Source organism: Cololabis saira, chromosome 14 (assembly GCF_033807715.1).
Source record: "Cololabis saira isolate AMF1-May2022 chromosome 14, fColSai1.1, whole genome shotgun sequence".
Classification (NCBI taxonomy): Eukaryota; Metazoa; Chordata; class Actinopteri; order Beloniformes; family Belonidae; genus Cololabis; species Cololabis saira.
The window spans coordinates 21,150,786-21,170,502 of record NC_084600.1 but is presented as its reverse complement, the minus strand read 5'-3'; the positions used below and the strand labels follow the sequence as shown (position 1 = coordinate 21,170,502).

Sequence of the window (19,717 nt, the reverse complement as noted above, 5' to 3'; positions counted from 1 at the left end):
TGAAACTAATCTAAAAACATACTTCTGACTTTACAAAATACATGTATGCTGGGACTTAGTTTAGTGGAAAAATTAAACAGTTTAATTTGATGGTTATTTGATACATGATGAATCTTCCCTACATATAGGCTAGATTTTTTTTTTATTAGAACAATAGTTTTATAGAATTATGTTGAATAACATTATTTTGGTTAAAATTTGAAAGTTGGTTGTTTTTAAACCAAATATGCCAGTTTTATGTTTCTTTATGTACAAAAATCTGTTTACACTTTCATTGATGTGCTGCACTATTATGTTATTATGTGTTACTAAGTTTTTCTGTTTGTCTAGATACTAACCTCCTTTTTGCGCATCTATGTAGCTGCTGAGTACTTTGAATTTCCCTCGGGATTAATAAAGTAACTATCTAGTTTATCCAGAGCATAGCTTGATTTATCGAACACAGCGACTCATCTATATCCAAGTATACACACACATACATGGGTTTGACTAAGAATTTTTCACATTAAGCTGCAACAACAGTGGAGTCTTAAAAAACAGTTTTACTAAAATCACATTAAAAAAAACATTCAAGTTGTGCACAAGATAAGTTATAAAAATATATTTTAACATCTACAACATGAATGTATTATATCCTGTAACTATATTTTGGAGAATCAGTGACTAAAAACCTTTAACATCTACAGTAACTATGTTTTAGGACAATGTAATGGTTTCTATTGTCACAATTATTGTTGATTTAAAAAAAAAAAAAAATCAAAATGCTAAACTTTTTAGTTCTATATCGGGGCATTCACTTCACCTTGTTGCATGTTAGCGAAGAAAAAGAAAAAAGCAAGCCGTGCTTGTTCATTCTCCATTAAATTACCTGATGTATTTACATCGAGGTCATCCAATCATTTTCCAGACTTAATAAAAGGTGCTAGCATGCAAAGGTCTGTGGGAAACACTGAGAAAATACAGGGCTGCTGCTATCAGATTTCTGCTTTTTACTTAAACATTTACTAAGGTGTCTTCTAAATGCCTTTCAATGAAATGTGCATTTCATTTTGGCCATTAACCTCATCCTGGTCTGAAAGAAGACATGGAAGCACGATGGCTCTAAATATACAATCCTTTTTTTCATATTTCAAAACGGTGACTTCTAGTTTCTTTCAGGCTGCAGAAAATAAACCTACTTTGTTGCAAATATTACACAAAATAAAAAATTAACACTGCATAATAACTCCTAATAAAAGCACCTAGTACTGTGAACATATTGTAGCAGAATAACTGAAGGATGCATTGAGCACATTCCAGTTTAGTCACTATATTTGACACTAATTTAAGAACTTAAAGTGACAGTTTCAGAGGGAATGTTTTAATGGTAGATCATTTCCACATGACAAGGACACAGTTAAAAATTTGCTCATGTCAACCTTTTCCACAGTTTTCCCTTCACGTTAGCTGGATCTCAACAGAATTCTCTTACACACCTTCCTACTGTTCATGTAACACTTTTCCATGTAAGAAAATACAGCATTTTAAAACACATTTGGCAATACAGAAGCAAACCCAGTGAGTTTTCCTCCGAAAAGAATTTTAATTGTTTTTTTTTGCCAACACATGGATTCCTAGCCCTCAAACCCCTCAACGTTTTTTCACTAAAATAACCCAGAATGTTAACAGTCTAAACAGCTAATGAGCATGATTAATGATGGGGGGAAGAAAAAAATTACAATCTTATTTCAACAGTGTGTTCTTAGCTAACAAACGAGTCTAGCTACACAAAATATAGAAAATTATATAGTGGAGTTTGGGAATGAAAAAAGGGAGCAGCCAGTGGTTTGATTAGGTATTTTATCTGGCAATTTCTGCATGGACCTTTTCACCGCTTTTGGATATTAAATCTTTGGGAATTACCAATTTACACAATTTCTGTCCTCAAGAAGGCAAGCAGAAGTGCCTTTTTGCAGTTACCATTCTTCGTTTTACAAGGCTATTACTGTTGCTCTTCTTTGGCTCAAGGCCTAGTGATCAAACAGAAGGCACTTTTGTTGGCATTAGTGATGCAACTAACATGGCAGTTATACCTCAGGGCCTAAATGAATGTTGATGAGAATGTTGTTAGAATGAATTATACTTTCTTTGACACCAGATGCACCAACGCAGCAATCCTGCTTGTACCTATTTAACATTCCTCGAGCTCACAAACTTAGTGTAATTAACTTGTGTATGACCAGGATCACGAGCAGCCGTCCAACCCTAGACGTGTCAGTTCTATGCCAAAACTCTCTGGACCCATAAAAACTTGTAAGTTGTGTCCGTTTTGACTTTGCTAAAGGGAAAAAAAAAAAACACAAAAAAAAAACAACACACTTTGACTGTGCAAGTGAATCCATAGAAGACTTGTCTTACGAAAGGAAACCAGACAGTGTGGTTGGTAAACTCATTCTGAATAGAGATGGAAAGAACAGCTTGACAAGGCAACACTACACATCAGAACTGTCACGTTCACAGTCACAGGTGCCTCTTGTCTACAGAGGACAAGAGTTTAACAATGCTTTGCCATATTGCAGCCAATGATGTGCACAAAACTGGAAACTAAAAGCTCGTCCTCTCCCACACAACCGTTGATTCTCATTATTTTCTGCATGGCAAACAAGTTCAGTTGCAAAGACGTATTTACTGGGAAACTAATTCAATTCACCACCGTAACATACTTGTTCATGAGCATTAAACTAACTGAGCTAAGTTGCATCGTGGGAGAGAAACTCAAGTCTATATTTAGTCATTTGGCTCACATTATTCACCTTAATGCAGAGGACAGCTCTATTAACACGCTTAACAGTATATTAGGTCTTGAGGGTGAAGGATGAGGAGACCATTTCCCAACACAGAAAGAATGGGTGACTGGACTACAAGAAGAAAACTGAAGAGTAAAACAAGATACCTTGGAAAACGGTCAATGACGAACTGTAGTAGTAGTAAAGGGATCACAACATGCAAGAACGAACAATCCCAAAAAGGTGTCATCTCATCTTCTAGACTGACATTTTCATCATTTATTAGCAGAAGCACATTGCTAAAAATGACTGCCTCAACAGTTACCTTCAACAGTATTATGACACTCCTGAGCCTTTACAATAACCATCTAGAAGGACCTGAATTCTTCTTAAATGTAAAAGCGAGTGGAGACTACAGACAAGCTGGTTTGCCACAGATGAATGACACCGTTACATTTATTACTAAGACTCTTGAAAGTGTAAGATTGTCAAATTGCCATCATATGCTTGAAGCCAAGAGATAGCATGCCATGCAGATGACAGACAGGGTGCGTTTTAATGACAGGGGTCTGGATGGAGAGGAGAAAATGGACCATGTGTCACTTGTCCACAAGCTGCTTTTGCTTTCTCCATACAGGTGGTCTATCCACACTTAAAACTCGCTACGTTAGATCAACTTGGATATCTTAAATACCAGAGCAACAATCCCACATATGGCTTAACACATGGTTTAGTTTTGTTAGAGGACCTTACTCCATACTCCAAACTGCTTGTACCAATCAGACCCCAAAAAAAGCATCATTTTGTTAAAGGTTTTGTTCGAGTCCTGCAAACGCAGTGGAACTCAGCTCGACAAGTTCACTTCTATAGTTCAATTGACATCAAATGTATGGAAACGCCAGACAAACATTAGCACAGGAGCAAGTCGCTGGGCTCCGCTGCCACAGGACCGCTCTACCTTTAAGCACAGTCACAGTGTAGCAGCCTTTCGCTACCTCGTGAGACTATCAGGGAGGGGGAAACACTTCACTGGTATCTTCATTTACAAAATTATGGTAATAAAAATAAAGCCGTGGACCTGTAACAATGACAAAAAAATAGTGTCATCACCCTCCCCACCCACAAAAAAAAAAAAAACAGAAAAAAAAAAAAAAATCACCTTAATACTCCTTTAGGCACATAAGTCTTAATGGATCCCCTTTGAGTAGTGGTCAGGAATACTTTTCACACACAAAAAAGTGAGGATGGCTATGAGCAAAGTTGGTGAAAAGAAAGTGCAGTTCTTTAAAAAAAAAAAAAAAAAAATGGTTCAGATGAATCAACCACTTCCCAAAAAAATTCACAAGAGTCTGAACTGCAAGTCTGACCAGGACCATTGGAAAGAAGACGCTCCGCGCTCATCTTCCGACTTATCCACCCAACTGTGACCATGCTTGCCTTTTTATTCCAGATGTATGCTTGTTTCCTCCTGTTGAGTTTGTTATTTTTCTTTTAAATCTTCCGGTTTTTTTCTTTAGTTTTCATTTTTCGTGTCAACACTATATCACAATCTAGCCTGGGATATTGCTCAGCAGCTATATACAGAATTGCAAAACAAACAGTCTGACTGATCTACACATAGCTCACAAAGTCCCATGTTTATTTTTAGTGGTCCTCATCAAAATGAAATGTATTATAAAGTGTAAACATGGGGAAAAAAAAAAAAAAAAAACTAGTCCGTTACAAATGGTAATTATTCATTGTCCTCTTCTCGCCCTGCCATAGATCCTTGTTTGCAAACTGTATGATAACCAAATAAGTGTTTTTTTGTTGGGTTTTTTTTTTTCAAACTTTTGGGACTAGTTATTTAGCTCGGAGCTTTAGTGCAGATGTGCTGTGCAGTAATACGAGCTTTCTAATCATTTGAAAAATGTCCTGTTTCTTCTTCCATGCTGCAGTCCTTTTTGTTCAGAGCTGTCCTCCATCAGTGTGCCTTGTGGGCTTCGGCCTCAGCTTACGTCCAACATGGTAACGCACACACAGAAAAATAATAAACACACACACACAGACACTCACGCACACACACTCACACAGACACAACCAGCCCCTTAAGTATGTTAAACGAGGAGAAAGAAATTAAGGGAGAAAAATATCTTCTTTCACTTACAAATCCTTCAGTGTTTGCAATCAACATTGAGATGCCAGGCCCAACATTTAAGTTAAATTTCTTCATTTTTTTTTCTTTTTTCTTTTTGAACACACAGCAGAATAAACATTGTTTGGAAGCAAGGTCTTCTGGTGGCAAGTCAAATGTTCAGAGGTCACATTTCTTTTTTGTTGTTGTATTTTCTTTTTCCACAGTTCTCCACAGCTTAGTCCTGCTTGTCCTGGAGCTGCTGCTTCCAGGCCTCGTTCAAGTAAACCAGTCGCTTGTAGTTGAGAACAAAGAGAATGAAGTTCAGCGCATATGTGGTGACACAGATGATGCACAAGTCCTTTAGGACAAAGTAGAGGATGTAGCTCAGGTAGAGCGAGCCCATCACCGACAAGATGGATGTCGTCATGAGAAAGAGGGCGGCCATTGCGCTCACAGTCATTCCTATGGCGAGAAATACAAATTGCAGTTTAGACCAGGAAGAAAGACAACCTTTCAGAACACAAGCAACCTGACAAGTCTGGCCTTTTCAGCACTTTAAGGCTCAGACAGTTCTCTTTTTATATTAGGTGCTTCCTCGTGATGACATTAAGCTTTAATGCTGAGCAGACTGGTCATATTCTTCTGTTGTCACATGAGGTGCAGTCATAGACCTGAGGTCTGAGTTTCCTCGCTGTTTCTCTAGTTCCATTTCAGTTTTATAACAATATATATATTTTTTTAATTCCTTGCTTAATGTATTTATTTTATGCTTTCTGTCAGTTTCCAGAGCTTCACTTTGAAATACAATGTGGTGTTTAAACCGTTTCTGATAAATCTGTACACTGAGTCACACTGGCGGGTCATTCTGAGGACATGGATAGACCTCATGGATGAGGGCTCATCACAATGCTCAATTCTGCAGCTAAAAACTGTTAATATCAATAATTAATCAGAAGGAAATTTATCAGGATCTGTGTTTATAAATTAAATCTACCGTATTTTCTGGACTATAAGCCGCAACTGTATATAAGCCGCATCCGCTCTATTTTTTTAAAAAATAATAAAAAAAGATATATAAGTCGCACCTGTATATAAGCCGCATCTGCTCTATATAAAAAAAAAAAAGATATGCAAGCTGCAGATATTTATGTTGTTAGATTCGATATTTACTACATGTACAGAAGGATTTTGAACTGTAAATGTACATGTTTGTACCTAAATAGATAATTTCCTAACAGTGTCTTTTAACACGGCAGCAACTTTGCTGATTAAAACGGGACAGAACCAAGAGAAAATAACTGGTATTTATTTATCTGTTTGAAATCTGCTTCTACTTCTATCTGCTAAAGAATCCAGTAGCGTATTCTTCTTTGCATTTATTTTGTCTTAGTTTTTATTCTAATTCCGGTTAGCGCTCCCCCTAGCGGTGGAAGAAAAATCCACAGAATAGCCGCACCTTTGTATAAGCCGCACGGTTGAAAACCTATGAAAAAAGTAGCGGCTTATAGTCCAGAAAATACGGTATATCTGTACAGTTTCTCAGTTATTTTCACTGGAAACCTACTGTCATGAAACACATTGATACTGCAACCCATAACTATTTTCAAAATCCCCAAATTGTTCAAAAGTCCTGCGTACTGGGAAAATGCCCAACTGATAGGACTCATTTCATGTTTTGCAACAATAATCCCAAACTGTACACTGCCATTGATCAGCGATTAAAGGCCTGACTGTGCACATTTAGGATTAATGCCTACTCACGAGTGTTGCTCTGGTCAAGCCGTGAGAATGATCAAAGTCCTGAAACAAACTGGCGTCGCCTTTAAATATGGAAATCCTGAGCTTCGGTGGCAGTTTGTTTAACTGGGCTGCTGTTGTTTTACTCAAATTGGCATGTGCTGTGGTTAAAAGAGCCTCTTGTTCTGTGCCAGCTCCAGGTGGCCAGGCAAGCCTACAGGCCGGTCTGCAGGCAAACATGTCAAACCAGCTTGGGTGAGTCAGCAGCATCATAAATGTGCTGAGGGGAGGAGAATGTGACTGCAACTGCGGGGAGGAAGAAATGTAGAAGTTGGAGCCAGTCACACACAAGGAGACATTTTCCTATCTGTCCTAAGTGTTCATATTAAACTGTGTCAGACTGAAGTTAATCTATAGAACAGCTGCAATGTTTTATCTCTGCCAACTCAGCAGAAATTCAGCTCAACAGGATGAGCCGCCGATTTGACTATACAATCACTTTTATATGTGGTCAGTTAACATGATACCAGGATGATACACGAGTCAGGTTTGACCAAATGTACAGTAGTTGTGACACAAGAAGACATAGAGCCAAAGTCAGCCTATGCTAGAGCAAAGGTTAGGGAGATTATGAAGTTGCAGTACCAACCAAGGTTACTTCAACCAACACCTTACCTAGTAGGAGCTGAAAGGCATAAAAGACAATCCCATAGATGCTGTTGGGTTGGTTCAGTGCACTGTCATTTCCAAAAATTGAGCCCAAGAGTCCAAATCCTTGACCCCACCTAGACCAGAACAAGAGCACCAGCCAGGAGGAAAAAAAAGTTAAAAGCAAGACAACAAGAAATCATATCCAAATACTATTAAAACTCAGTGAATCAGACTGAATAAGTCAGGATTATGAAAAATAAAAATATAGAAGTTCATGTTATGATTTAAAAATTCCTCCCAGTTTTTGTTATCCGGCGAGCTTAAAGGGGACCTATTATGGCATCTAATACCTATTTTAAACAGGCCTTGAATGTCTTAAAAACAAGCTTTTGATTGTTTTTTTCTAAATAAATTAGAAATTCAGCCTCTGAGCCATGTCTTTATCTTCCCATTCTCTAACCTCATTATCTATGTGGGATTCTGAGTGGGCGGGGCTATGATAATGAGGTACACCGCTATGAAAAAAAGGCGGAAGCTCCGGCCGGCGGAGTTAGTTGTGGCCGTGGTTTCAAGCATCAGAGGCAACCTATGTTGCCTCTGATGCGGGAGCAGAATCTGAACGGCTCGTAGATCCACATCACACTGGACGGCTCATCCGGGCGGCTGTACAGACACTGCAGAATTTGGTGGCTTTCCTCCTTCTCTGAGTTGGCAGGCTGAGGGGAGATCACTTTATATATTATTTAAAGCAAGAGAAAATGTGTTTTTCATAATAGGTCCCCTTTAAGTAGTGCACCTACCAGTCAGGTCTCCGTTTAAATCAGGTGACATCAGACAGATGTTGTATGCTGGACTTGTTGGAAAACAAGTTACCACATGATACTTGGGGGTAGGGCTGGGCGATATATCGAGATTTTAATATATATCGATACATTTTCAAACGCGATATGGTACGAGACAATATCGTTTATATCGATTTAAAAAAAAATAAAAAAATAATTTTTTATTTAATTTTTTAATGATTTTGATATAGCTTATTTTGTGACAAATTGACTTGAATGTTTTATTTGAGATTTGCACAAATGTTTTGTTTTTTGCACAACTGTCAACCTCAGTGGAAAAGTCTGCCTGTTACTGTCTACATTGTATTAGTTGCACAGTGTATTTTAATTTAATTGTTATGCAGGAAAGGGATATTTGTTTTATTTTATTCAAGAAGCATTTTTATTCTATATATGCAGGCAGTTCATTTGTTTTATACATTTTGATATTGTGCAGACCTCTGTTAATAAAGGTACCTGTGTGACATTTGGCACGAGGCATTGTATTAAAACTGACAAAAAAAATGAAGCTAACAGAGATGCTATTCTATAATGCTTTGGGGGAAACCCCAATTATGGCACAGAAAAAATATCGATATATATCGAGTATCGCCATTCAGCTAGAAAATATCGAGATATGACTTTTGGTCCATATCGCCCAGCCCTACTGGGGGGAAAAAAACTGTCTGGCTTAACTTTGATACCCCTCGTTCTATTGTTTCTGTTCTTGTTCTTCTTGTATATTGCTTTTCTGAAAAACAAAATCCTTGTATAGTTCTATTGTGTTCATTATGTCTTCAGATAGATATCCTAAAGTTTCTTTTTTCCAGACAAAATTCCGACTTCTTACCTTCAATCTGACAGTTTCGGCGGTTCTCCCGCCTTCCTCAGAGTGTCCCAACACTCTGGACACTGAGGAAGGCGGGAGAACCGCCGAAACTGTCAGATTGAAGGTAAGAAGTCAGAATTTTGTCTGGAAAAAATAAACTTTAGGAAAATCCTTGTATACATCCACAAATTTAACCCCAAAAAAGCCAAATCTGATGGAGCACAATATGTTATTTGTTAGTCAACTAGAGAAACAGTAATGGGATGTTTATGCTAATAAATCCTGTAATGTAGATGGTTCAAATACTTCATTGTGCCATCCATACAGTCAGAACATTTTAAACATGGACAGCCAATATGATCTGATCAAATATGAAATATGGGCCCAAGCTCTATGATACCTTTGATCAACTCTTTATAAATCACTTCATCTTTGAGTCCAAAAGGCTATTTATGCCTCAAGGGAGGAAATTCCTACAATTTCTTCCTAAGAATTTGCTTTCCAGGAATGTGGAGGGCAACGTGAAAACATAATGCATCTAGTTACGGCAGTGCCTTGGATGAAAAAGGGAAAAAAAACGTGTCCACTCGTGTGCACTTGTGACTCTGAAGACCATCTGCATTAATGCGAGAAGTCCCTTGCATGTGACGTTTGAAACATGAGTAATTTTACAGAAATATTGAGAAAAAAAAGGAAGCATTTGGCTTGGTGCACTTAGCTTTACTCCTAAATGTGTCTGGAAATGTTGAACTAACCAATACTTTTTATCAATTAGCATTAGCAATTTAATTTCTACCTGATTTATACATACATTTTTTTTAAATAAATATATATATATATATATATATATATATATATATTCTTGTTTTACAGTTGTCTGCCCTAGCAGCTCAGTATTTATTCTCAATTCATGACCTAAGTAATAAAGTGAAGGTAAAGTTCTTATTTATAAAACTGAATGTCCATTTACTCTAAAACTGTATATACACCAGAATTTGTGTGTGTGTGTGTGTGTGTGTGCGTGTGCGTGTGCGTGTGTGACACACAAAAAAACAAACTTGCCACTTGCCTTGCCTTACAAACAGAGCAAGAGCCAAAATATTTGTTTTGTGCAGAAGAGAATAAGACAACAAACCGCTGGGGAATCTGCAGCCAGTTTTTAAATAATTGATATGGAAAATATTAAAAAGCAATGACAACTGATTTCAAACAGAGTTTATGACAGTGACTACAACACCTGGACGCCAATATTTCAGATTCAGATTCAGATTTTCCCACCAAATTTTTCAGTACTAGCGAGTCAAGAGTTTTTCACGATTCTGTATTTAACTTTTATACATTTAATTGGGATTTCATTAGAAGGTAAATTCAAAGTTTTTTAAAAACTTCACTTCCTACTATTTTTTGGGTAAAAAGGCTGAAGTTTTGCTTAGTTTGGAAGTTCAAGAATTAACATGACTCACTGCTTCACACAGTCGGGACCAATCAGTATTACAATGCTATTAACATTCTGTATGTGCATTTTATCTCCCTCACGTATAACATGTAATGAGGCGAGTCCTGCCTACATGGGCACTCCTACACTAATGACTGAAAAAAAAGATCAATAAGTACCTCCCAGAGACTGAAGCCTAAAGACAGAAGGACAGACAAATCTACAGAACCTGCAGTCGATACACTCCATGTACTATTACTCCATGTACTATTATACTATACATGTAAATCATTAAATTGCTTCATATTTCACACTCCTTCAAAGTTTTTCATGTCTAATTCAAACTTCTGCAACAGAAGCATAGTGACGGGAGGTTGGTTCAGATATTCACATCTTTGCTTTACAGCTACTCACATCCTATAGCATGTCTCAATGTGCTTTCAACTTTGAACCTGATGTTAAAGACTAAACAGTACCCATTTAAGAGTATGGTGCAATTTTGAAATACACTAAAACAGCGTGATTTTGACTTTGTTTTAGAATTCTCACTCCATCCTGCCACCCGCAACTGCATCCGAGCCATTACCCTTGTATCTTTAGGTTCACAAATTAAAAAAGAAAGAAAAAAAGTCATGATCTGCGGAAGACATTCTCATCAATTCCACCTTTAACTGATGAGAATACCTTTAAGGAACAATAATGCAAAACAGGTAATTCAACAAACTTGAAAAATGCTACATGACTCTATCCACTGATGGCATCAGATGCTGGAATCAGTTTCCATCATGTGTGATTTTAAATACCGTACTCTCATCAGTGCATGACTGATAAGACTGTGAAAGTCCACTCAGTCAACAAATTGGCAATAACTCCAAGACAGCCTACAATACTTTATCATCAATAGTTAAATGGCCACAGTAATGCAGTGTTTTGTGAAAGTGCAATCTGAACAATAACATGCTGTTTCTTGGGTAAATTAACTCTCGACAGAAATAAATCAAAGTTTGGGATGTCTGACTAGAAAGCAGACCAGGGCTGTCCCCTCCACTGACCTCTGGGACACGCTGCCTCCTTCTGTGACCCTTTAAGTAGTCAGCAATGTCTGATAGATATTTGCATGAAATCTGATGACAGCTGCGTGACAGCTAAGGTACCCCCAAATCCGCCAACATTAAGCCATCTTAACCAGAGGAAATCCCAGTTTTGGTCACCAATGTCTTCAATAGCTGACTAAATCATTCACAACAAATAAGACAGCGTGCACAAGCTGCCAGCCTCAAAGGTAATTCAACAAACTTGAGAAAAGCTACATGACTCCATCCACTGATGACATGAGATGCTGGAATCAGTTTCCATCATGTGTGATTTTAAATACTCGTGCATGACTGATGAGACTGAGAGTTCACTCAGTCAACAAATTAGCAATAACTCCAAGACAGCCTGCAATCCAGTGAGGTTGTGAGTACTTTATTATCATATATTCACAATCATATTGTGAAAGTGCAATTTGAACAATAACATGCGTTTTATTGGGTAAATTTACTCTCACCAGAGATAAATCAAAGTTTGGGATGTCTGACTAGAAAGCAGAGCAGGGCTGTCCCCTCCACTGACCTCTGGGACAAGCTGCCTCCTCTGTGACCCTTTAGGTCGCCAGCAATGTCTGATAGCTGAAGACATTTGCATGAAATCTGATGACACCCCCTAATCCATCACATTAAGCCATCTTAACCAGAGGAAATCCCAGTTTTGGTCACCAATGTCTTCAATCAGAGACTAAATCATTCACAAATAAGCCAGACTGCACAAGCTGCATGCTTCAGAGCAAGACCTCTGTTTCCCAGATGAGTAACAGGAAGATGCATTTGGGGACAGTTAATAATGTGGTTGTTTAACAATGCTGACGTCTCTCTGTTGATAGCCAGCTAGCTCCCTCGCTACCAGATAGCTGTATAGCTCATTAAATGACTAGCTCCGGCCACCAAACAGAAACAAATACTCCTTTTTAAAGCTCCTCTGTTACACGGAGCACGGTTGAACCCGCACAGCCCCTTCCCAGATTGCTACAATAGCAGCAGCTTCCATTGAGCCCCAGAAGGCGCTTCTTCAATTCAAATTACCTTGAGCTGAAGACTTTGGAGCAGCTGATGGAGCTGCTCAGGTCGCACATGGCTCTGTAGCTCGGGTCCCGGCCCGTCTCCCGCTCCACGTGAAAGGCGTACAGGGATAGTACTATCCCCAGCAGGCAGACGAGCAGCCGGGCTATTCTCTCCCAGCGAGGGGTGGACACTCTGAGGACGGGCGCCGCCATCACGCTCTGGCCTAGCTGGAGACACGCATACACACGCAGGAGCCGGACCGACTGACGTGGAGACGCGTCAGCCCGCGCCACTCCGTCGGGCTAGGGCGAGCCGGAGGGGACAAAAAGAGGGCGTGAAATGAACGCCCTGCAGAACGAAACGGCGTAAATTGGGAGAGGATAAATGTACAGAAGAGTATGGAGCCCCTCTGGTGACATTTGAAAAAAAATTTAAATAATGCGTGGCCATGCATTAATAACTTGTGGCCACGAGTTAATATCTCGTGGCCACGAGATAATCAATGCGTGGCCACGAGATAATCAATGCGTGGCCACGAGTTATTTAATTTTTTTCAAATGTCACATATTATTACTACACTCGCCATGACAATACTCTCCACCAAGGAAGTTGCATCCACGAAGTCCAGACAGTAGGTTATAATGCCATCCACGAGATACATAATGCGTGGCCAGGCATTGATTATCCCGTGGCCACGCATTGATTATCTCGTGGCCACGAGATAATTAATGCGTGGCCACAAGTTATTAATGCATGGCCATGCATTATTTAAATTTTTTTTCAAATGTCACATGTTATTACTACACTCGCCATGACAATACTCTCCACCAAGGAAGTTGCATCCACGAAGTCCAGACAGTAGGTTATAATGCCATCCACGAGATACATAATGCGTGGCCACACATTGATTATCCCGTGGCCACGCATTGATTATCTCGTGGCCACGAGATATTAACTCGTGGCCACGAGTTATTAATGCGTGGCCACGAGTTATAAATGCGTGGCCACGCATTATTTTATTTTTTTCAAATGTCACCAGAGGGCCTCCGTAGAAGAGCCATGCAGGTGAAAAAATATTTGAGGGGAGGGACATTTTTTTTTTATTGTGCACTTTGAGAAAAAAGTCGAAATGTCGAGAAAAAAGTTGAAATGTCGAGATTAATATTGAAATACAATGTCGAGAAAAAAGTTGAAATGTCGAGATTAATGTTGAAATACAATTTCAAGAATAAAGTCGAAATTGTCCTTTAGCATTATTCTCGACATTTCGATTTTTTTCTCAACAATTTCGTGAATAAAGTTGAAATTTCAAGAAAAAGTCGAAATTTCGAAAATAATGTTGAATACAATTTCAAGAATAAAGTCAAAATTTCGTGAATAAAATCGAAATTTCGAGAAAAAAGTTGAAATTTTGAGAATAAAGTTGAAATACAATTTCGTGAATAAAGTCGAAATTGTACTTTAACATTATTCTCGACATTTCAACTTTTTTCTCAACATTTCAACTTTTTTCTCAAAATTGTACTTCAACATTAATCTCGACATTTGGACTTTTTTCTCAACAGTTCGACTTTTTTCTCGACATTTCAACTTTTTTCTTGAAGTGCATAATGAAAAAAAAATCTTCCTCCTCTAAAATATTATTTTTATTTTTTTCCTGCCTGGCCCTAATACTCTTCCGTATAATTGGGCATACCTGTCAAGTTTTGGATTTAAAAATACGGGACATTTTCCGCCATCCACTGTCCCACCAGCGCAACCGAGGACCAGTATCTTACATTTTAAGACAGATTTACTAGAAATCTAAAATAACTACAGTCAACCACTTATGTCACTTTTCCACTAGTACCTACTCGGCTCTACTCATCTCAGCTCGGCTCGACTCAACTCGGCCTGGTTCCCTTTCCATAACAATTCAGCACCTGGAGCAGAAAAAGGCGGGTTGTAGTGAAGCTGTTGTGACGTGTTTGATTGTGTGATCAAAATGAAGAAGAACACAACACTAAAGGTGTAGATTAGAATATGGAGGAGATGATATATCTGCTGCTATATATCCATGTCTTGACTTTTTATCCCTTTTATCTCTTATCTTGAATGAATGTAAGCTTTATTCCGAGCATGAGAAAACATAAAAACAACACACAAGTCAAAATAGTCAAAACAACAAAAAAATAAATAAAACAGTGTTACCATGTCCGAAAAGGAGTAGGAGGAAGCATGTGCTTATTTAATCCTACCCCTTCTCCCTTCTCAGTAATTAACAATCCTCAGTTGATTTCAATATCCTGTCTTAACACATATTCACAAAGTACTGCAAATATGTTGTACCAACACCTCATGAATATACATGGTTACATATTTACGTTATATATGTACATATTTACAAACGAAGAATCTTGATTTTATTATTTCTGTTTCCTTTTAATTATAAAACTGTAGCACTTTGAGATTTTTAGTGATTTAAAGTGCATTATAAATTAAATGTATTATTATTATTATTATTATTATTATTATTATTATTATTATTATTATTATTATTATTATTATTATTATTATTGCTGCTGGGTCTGTGGCTTGTGTTCGATATCAAGTTAAAAAATGAGAGTGAGAGAAGCTTCAAGCGCCGACTCTTTAATATTTTTAGTCTGTCTCAGCTCTGCCGCGAGCACCTATGAAGTGACAGAGCTCCTGGCAGTTCTTGTTGTTCCTTGTTACCCGTCCATTTTTAATTCTCAGACCCCTCACACCATGCATGTGGAGAATGGGGGGGGGGGGGGGTGCTCAAGCACCCGCCCCCTTTGCTCAGATGCCCAAAGTGCCCTTCTGTCAAAGGCCTTAAGGCCTTTAAAAAAATGATTTCCATTTTCAAGTGTGGACATATCGTGCCATTCATTCACCAATATCATCTAACGATTAATAATAATTCAGCTAAATAAAATTATATGATGAACACCCCCCTCCCCGACATGCATATGGCAGGCCCTCATCACGTGCCCTGCCCCGCAGTTTGCAGGTCTGCAGGAGATTGACACTTCAACTGAGGATATATTTTCACTTACCGGTGGTTTGCAGCAGTAGCATTATGTGCACATTACTTGTGTGTTGTTGTAAGGCACTTGACGAATCACTTAGTCAAGTGCCTTACTACAACAACAACAATTCTTTGCAACTGCGCGACAGGTGCTGTATATTGCTGTTAGTAATTAGTAGCCATTAGCCGCTAGCTGGCAGAGAGAGGGATAGAAATGCAGCTGCTCGTCTCTCTAGGTCTTTTTGCCCACCGTTTTAGAGATCATGTGATTTTATTTAAAGTAATTTATATTAAGGTGCAATGCCCCACTTGGCTGCGTGTATGTGTGTGCGTGCGTGCGTGCTTGGCGCATGTTTTATGTGCATCAGATTTTCATTTTATTTATCAGGATATTTAATTGTGCAGACATGCTCCGTAAGGAGAGGAGGTGGAGAGAGAGGGAAAAGGAGCGGAGTGAGGTGCTAAAGGCAGTGGATCCATCACCAGCTGGATAACAAAGAGCACAGCAGGTAGCACATGTACCAGTTATTTATGTTGTATGGATGATATGTATGTTATGATTCAGATCTGTAATGTTTTTCTGTTATTTCTTTAGTTTTGATTGGAGGGTATCCAAACTTTTTATAGTTTTGTATTTTTCCATTAGTTTCAGTATTAGTTTTAGTTTGTCGTGGGTAAGGTTTAAGAAGTTCAGAGCAGGTATTACAATACAAAACACAACAGTGTTTTGTATTGTAATGTAACAAAGTAACAAATGTAACAAATTTATTGTCGGAAAGTGTTAAAGTCGTGTTCCATGTGTCCCTTTTTAAATTTCAGCACCTGCCCCTCCAAAGGTCTCTGCACGTTCCTGCATCACACCCAGGACCAGAGCCGGATTAAATAAATGGACTACACTAGGCAGACTGTGATTTTTGGGCCCCCCTCCATCAATGTTATTAGGGCCCGAGCACTTACAGTGCGAAGGCCCTATTGTATCTGTAGGAATTTTTTTTTTCTTTCTTTATTTTTTTTCTTTCTTCTGACAAGAGGAGGGCCTTTTTGCCCCCCTAAACGTGCCCAAAAAGTCACCAAATTTTGCACGCAAGCCAGGCCTGGCGAAAAATTTTATATTTAATGGTTTGCATTAATAGGCGTTGCAAAATGGCTCAACAGCGCCCCCTAGAAAACTTTGTGCCTCAAGCCCCACAATACGGTTTGACGTACATGCACCAAAATCGTTACACACCTGTATCATGTCGCAACTTAAAGAAAAGTCTCTTGGCGCCATGGCCGAAACCCAACAGGAAGTCGTCCATTTTGAATTAATCGTATAATTTTGGCGCAATTTATGCCATTCCTTCAGCAGTTAATACGTCCCGAACCGTAACGTGCACCCAGGTGTGTTATACATCAAAATGTGCGTGTCCAACCTGTGACAACATGCATTACTTTTTTCTTTCAAAAGTGTTATCGTGGAGACGCTAGACGCCAAAAAGCGCGCCCACCCTTCATCTGATTGGTTCAGACAGAAAAAACTTTGTGCCTCAAGCCCCATAATACGGTTTGACGTACATGCACGAAAATCGGTACACATCTGTATCATGTCGCAACTTAAAGAAAAGTCTCTTGGCACCATGGCCGAAACTGAACAGGAAGTCGGCCATTTTGAACATTTTGAATTAATCGTCGTCATTTTGGCGCAATTTATGCCATTCTTTTGGCAGTTAATACGTCCCGAACTGTAAAGTGCACCCAGGTGTGTTATACATCAAAATGTGCGTCTCCATCCTGCAACAACACGCATTACTTTTCTCTTTCAAAAGTGTTACTGTGGCAACGCTAGATGCCAAAAAGCGCGCCCCCCCCCTTCATCTGATTGGTCCATATTTGATAGTTCCCCAAAAGTCACCAAATTTTGCACCAAGCCAGGCCTGGCGATAAATTTCATGGTTTTCATTAATGGGCGTGGCCTAACGGCCTAACTTTTCTTTACCATAAATTTTGAATGGTTTGACAAAGAGTCGTGGGTGGTGTCATCGGACTCGTTTTTGAGTGATGACCATAATTAGTGAAAATTAGCCCCGCCCCTTCTTCTGATTGGTTGTCCCTATTTTCTGCTATAACTTTTGAATGGTTTGACATAGAGAGTCGTGGGTGGTGTCATCGGACTCGGTATAATAACGTTAAAGTAAACAACGTCATTATATCAACCATTAATATGTGTGCAGACAAGGGTAAAAAAAAAAAAAAAAAAATTTTTTTTTTTTTTTTTGTCCCTCTGCCTGCCCCACCACCCCCCCCCCCCCCCCCCCCCCCCCCCTGCCAATCGGGCCCTAGGCACATGCCTAGTTTGCCTTTGCGTTAATCTGGCTCTGCCCAGGACACAGTCTGTTCCAACTCCTCCCCTCTGGACGGCGCTACAGAGCACTGTACACCAAAATCTCCAGACTCAGAGACAGCTTCTTCCCCCAGTGTTGCTCTGATGAACTCTCATCACTCATAGTCTCAGAGTAATCAACCACTGTGCCATAATAATAATAATAATAACCACAATCATATGCTGTAACAATGCACCTTTCAATAACCATATCTACCTCATACAGCTGCACCTTTCACTTTTTTTTAAATTGAATATATATGTTAATAGGAGTTGTCATTTGTCTATTTACTGTACAGTGAGCGAAAAAACCCAAGTCAAATTCCCTGTCTTGTTTGACCTGACTTGGCCAATAAACCTGATCCTGATGAGCACAAAACCCGCCATAAAAAGCGTTTAAAGTTTAACCTGGATCAGTTTATTCTGGATGAAAGAGAAAAATAATCTCTGCATAGAGACCCAAGCAGCCAGGCTGACAAACAAACGGAACAGCTATCATTGCAAAGGAGATCTGCAAAGAATTGGTGTGGTCTGCTCTGATTCCTTTCTCATTGGCTCCTAACAGTTAAGTAAACTTTTAACGCTTTTTACGGCGGGTTTTGTGCTCATAACGGCGTTCATTTCATGCCCTCTTTTTGGTCCTTTGCCTTGCCATACAGGGGCGGGGCGGACTCCGTGGATCACAACAGTTCATGGATGCGGCTCGTGGATATTTCATGCAGATTATAATAGCCAATGGGAAATATCGTGGTTTGTGGACCCACCCAGGTGAAGCGGGAGTTAATGAAATACAAAACCTGAACGCTTTAAAAAATACTCTTAAACTTTTTTTTTTTTTTTAAATAAAAATTAGCAGTTCCACTTTAAACTGAGCAGACAGTGATGAAGCAAGGCCAAAAAGTCACTGCTGACCCAAACCATATCCTGCATAAGGAGTATGTGCTAATGCCTTCAGGCAGAAGATTCAGGCAACCTATGTGTAAATTGAACAGGTATACATTTTCATTTGTCCCACTATCAATCAAACTAAGTGTGTGTGTGTGTGTGTGTGTGTGTGTGTGTGTGTGTGTGTGTGTGTGTGTGTGTGTGTGTGTGTGTGTGTGTGTGTGTGTGTGTGTGTGTGTGTGTGTGTGTGTGTGTGTGTGTGTGTGTGTGTGTGTGTGTGTGATTGGGAGTGACGTGAGGAAAGAAATGTGCAATAATGTGTAGGTTTCTCTTGTAGGTTGTAGGTTTCTCTTGTGTAGGTCATTTGTGCAATAATGTAGGACATCTGAGCAATAAGTTCAGTCGGGCTCTGTGAAATATTTTTTTCTTCTACTCAGGGGTAGTGTGTAATAGGTTTTCTGGGAACTGGGAGTGGGAATTGATGTGTGTTAACTGTAGTATGGTTTGATTGTATATGTGGGTAAGGGGTGGAAAGTAACAAATTACATTTACTCAAGTTACTGTAATTGAGTACTTTTTACGAGTAATTTGTAATTTTCTAAGTTGTTTTTGAAATATGTAATTTTTACTTTTACTCGAGTACATTTTGACCCAAGTATTTTACTTCGCTACATTTGAACCCCCTCACGTTACTGAGTACAAAATTTATGGTGAAAATCTTGTGGGCATTTTATTGTGGTTTATTGTGAAAAGTAGGATCCTGCGGGCATTGGGCACTTTATTTTGTGTTTGAATACTTTGATTCTGGTTTTAGTGTTGTCGGTTGGACAATATGACTGAAAATAGTTTGCACTTTACAGTACAGGTTGTGACTGTCCTTTTTGTCCTGTTCTGCGGTTCAGTAAAAGGATCATGTTACTGAGCTCAGCTGAGCTTTTACAAGTGTGGATGTGTACTTTAATATGCCTCGAAGTTAATTAAAACAACTT

General features: G+C 39.0%; 1 protein-coding gene across 1 annotated transcript; it reads right to left on the bottom strand.

Moving 5' to 3' along the window:
• Window positions 1-1,344: 1,344 nt before the first annotated feature.
• vkorc1l1 (vitamin K epoxide reductase complex, subunit 1-like 1) lies at window positions 1,345-12,702 on the bottom strand. The gene is made up of 3 exons (XM_061740116.1): window positions 12,475-12,702; window positions 7,294-7,403; window positions 1,345-5,343 (listed from the first exon to the last, which is right to left on the bottom strand). The coding sequence occupies exons 1-3, from the start codon at window positions 12,663-12,665 to the stop codon at window positions 5,117-5,119; spliced, it is 528 nt and encodes a 175-aa protein (XP_061596100.1). The 5' UTR covers window positions 12,666-12,702; the 3' UTR covers window positions 1,345-5,116.
• Window positions 12,703-19,717: the final 7,015 nt, after the last annotated feature.

Coding starts and splice junctions, on each gene's coding strand:
- vkorc1l1 (XM_061740116.1), bottom strand. CDS start 12,665: ATGGCGGCGCCCGTCCTCAGAGTGTCCACCCCTCGCTGGGAGAGAATA. Junction 7,404..12,474: donor TCCAAAGTCTTCAGCTCAAG/GTAATTTGAATT, acceptor GTTCTGGTCTAG/GTGGGGTCAAGGATTTGGAC. Junction 5,344..7,293: donor TGCCTTTCAGCTCCTACTAG/GTAAGGTGTTGG, acceptor TTCTCGCCATAG/GAATGACTGTGAGCGCAATG.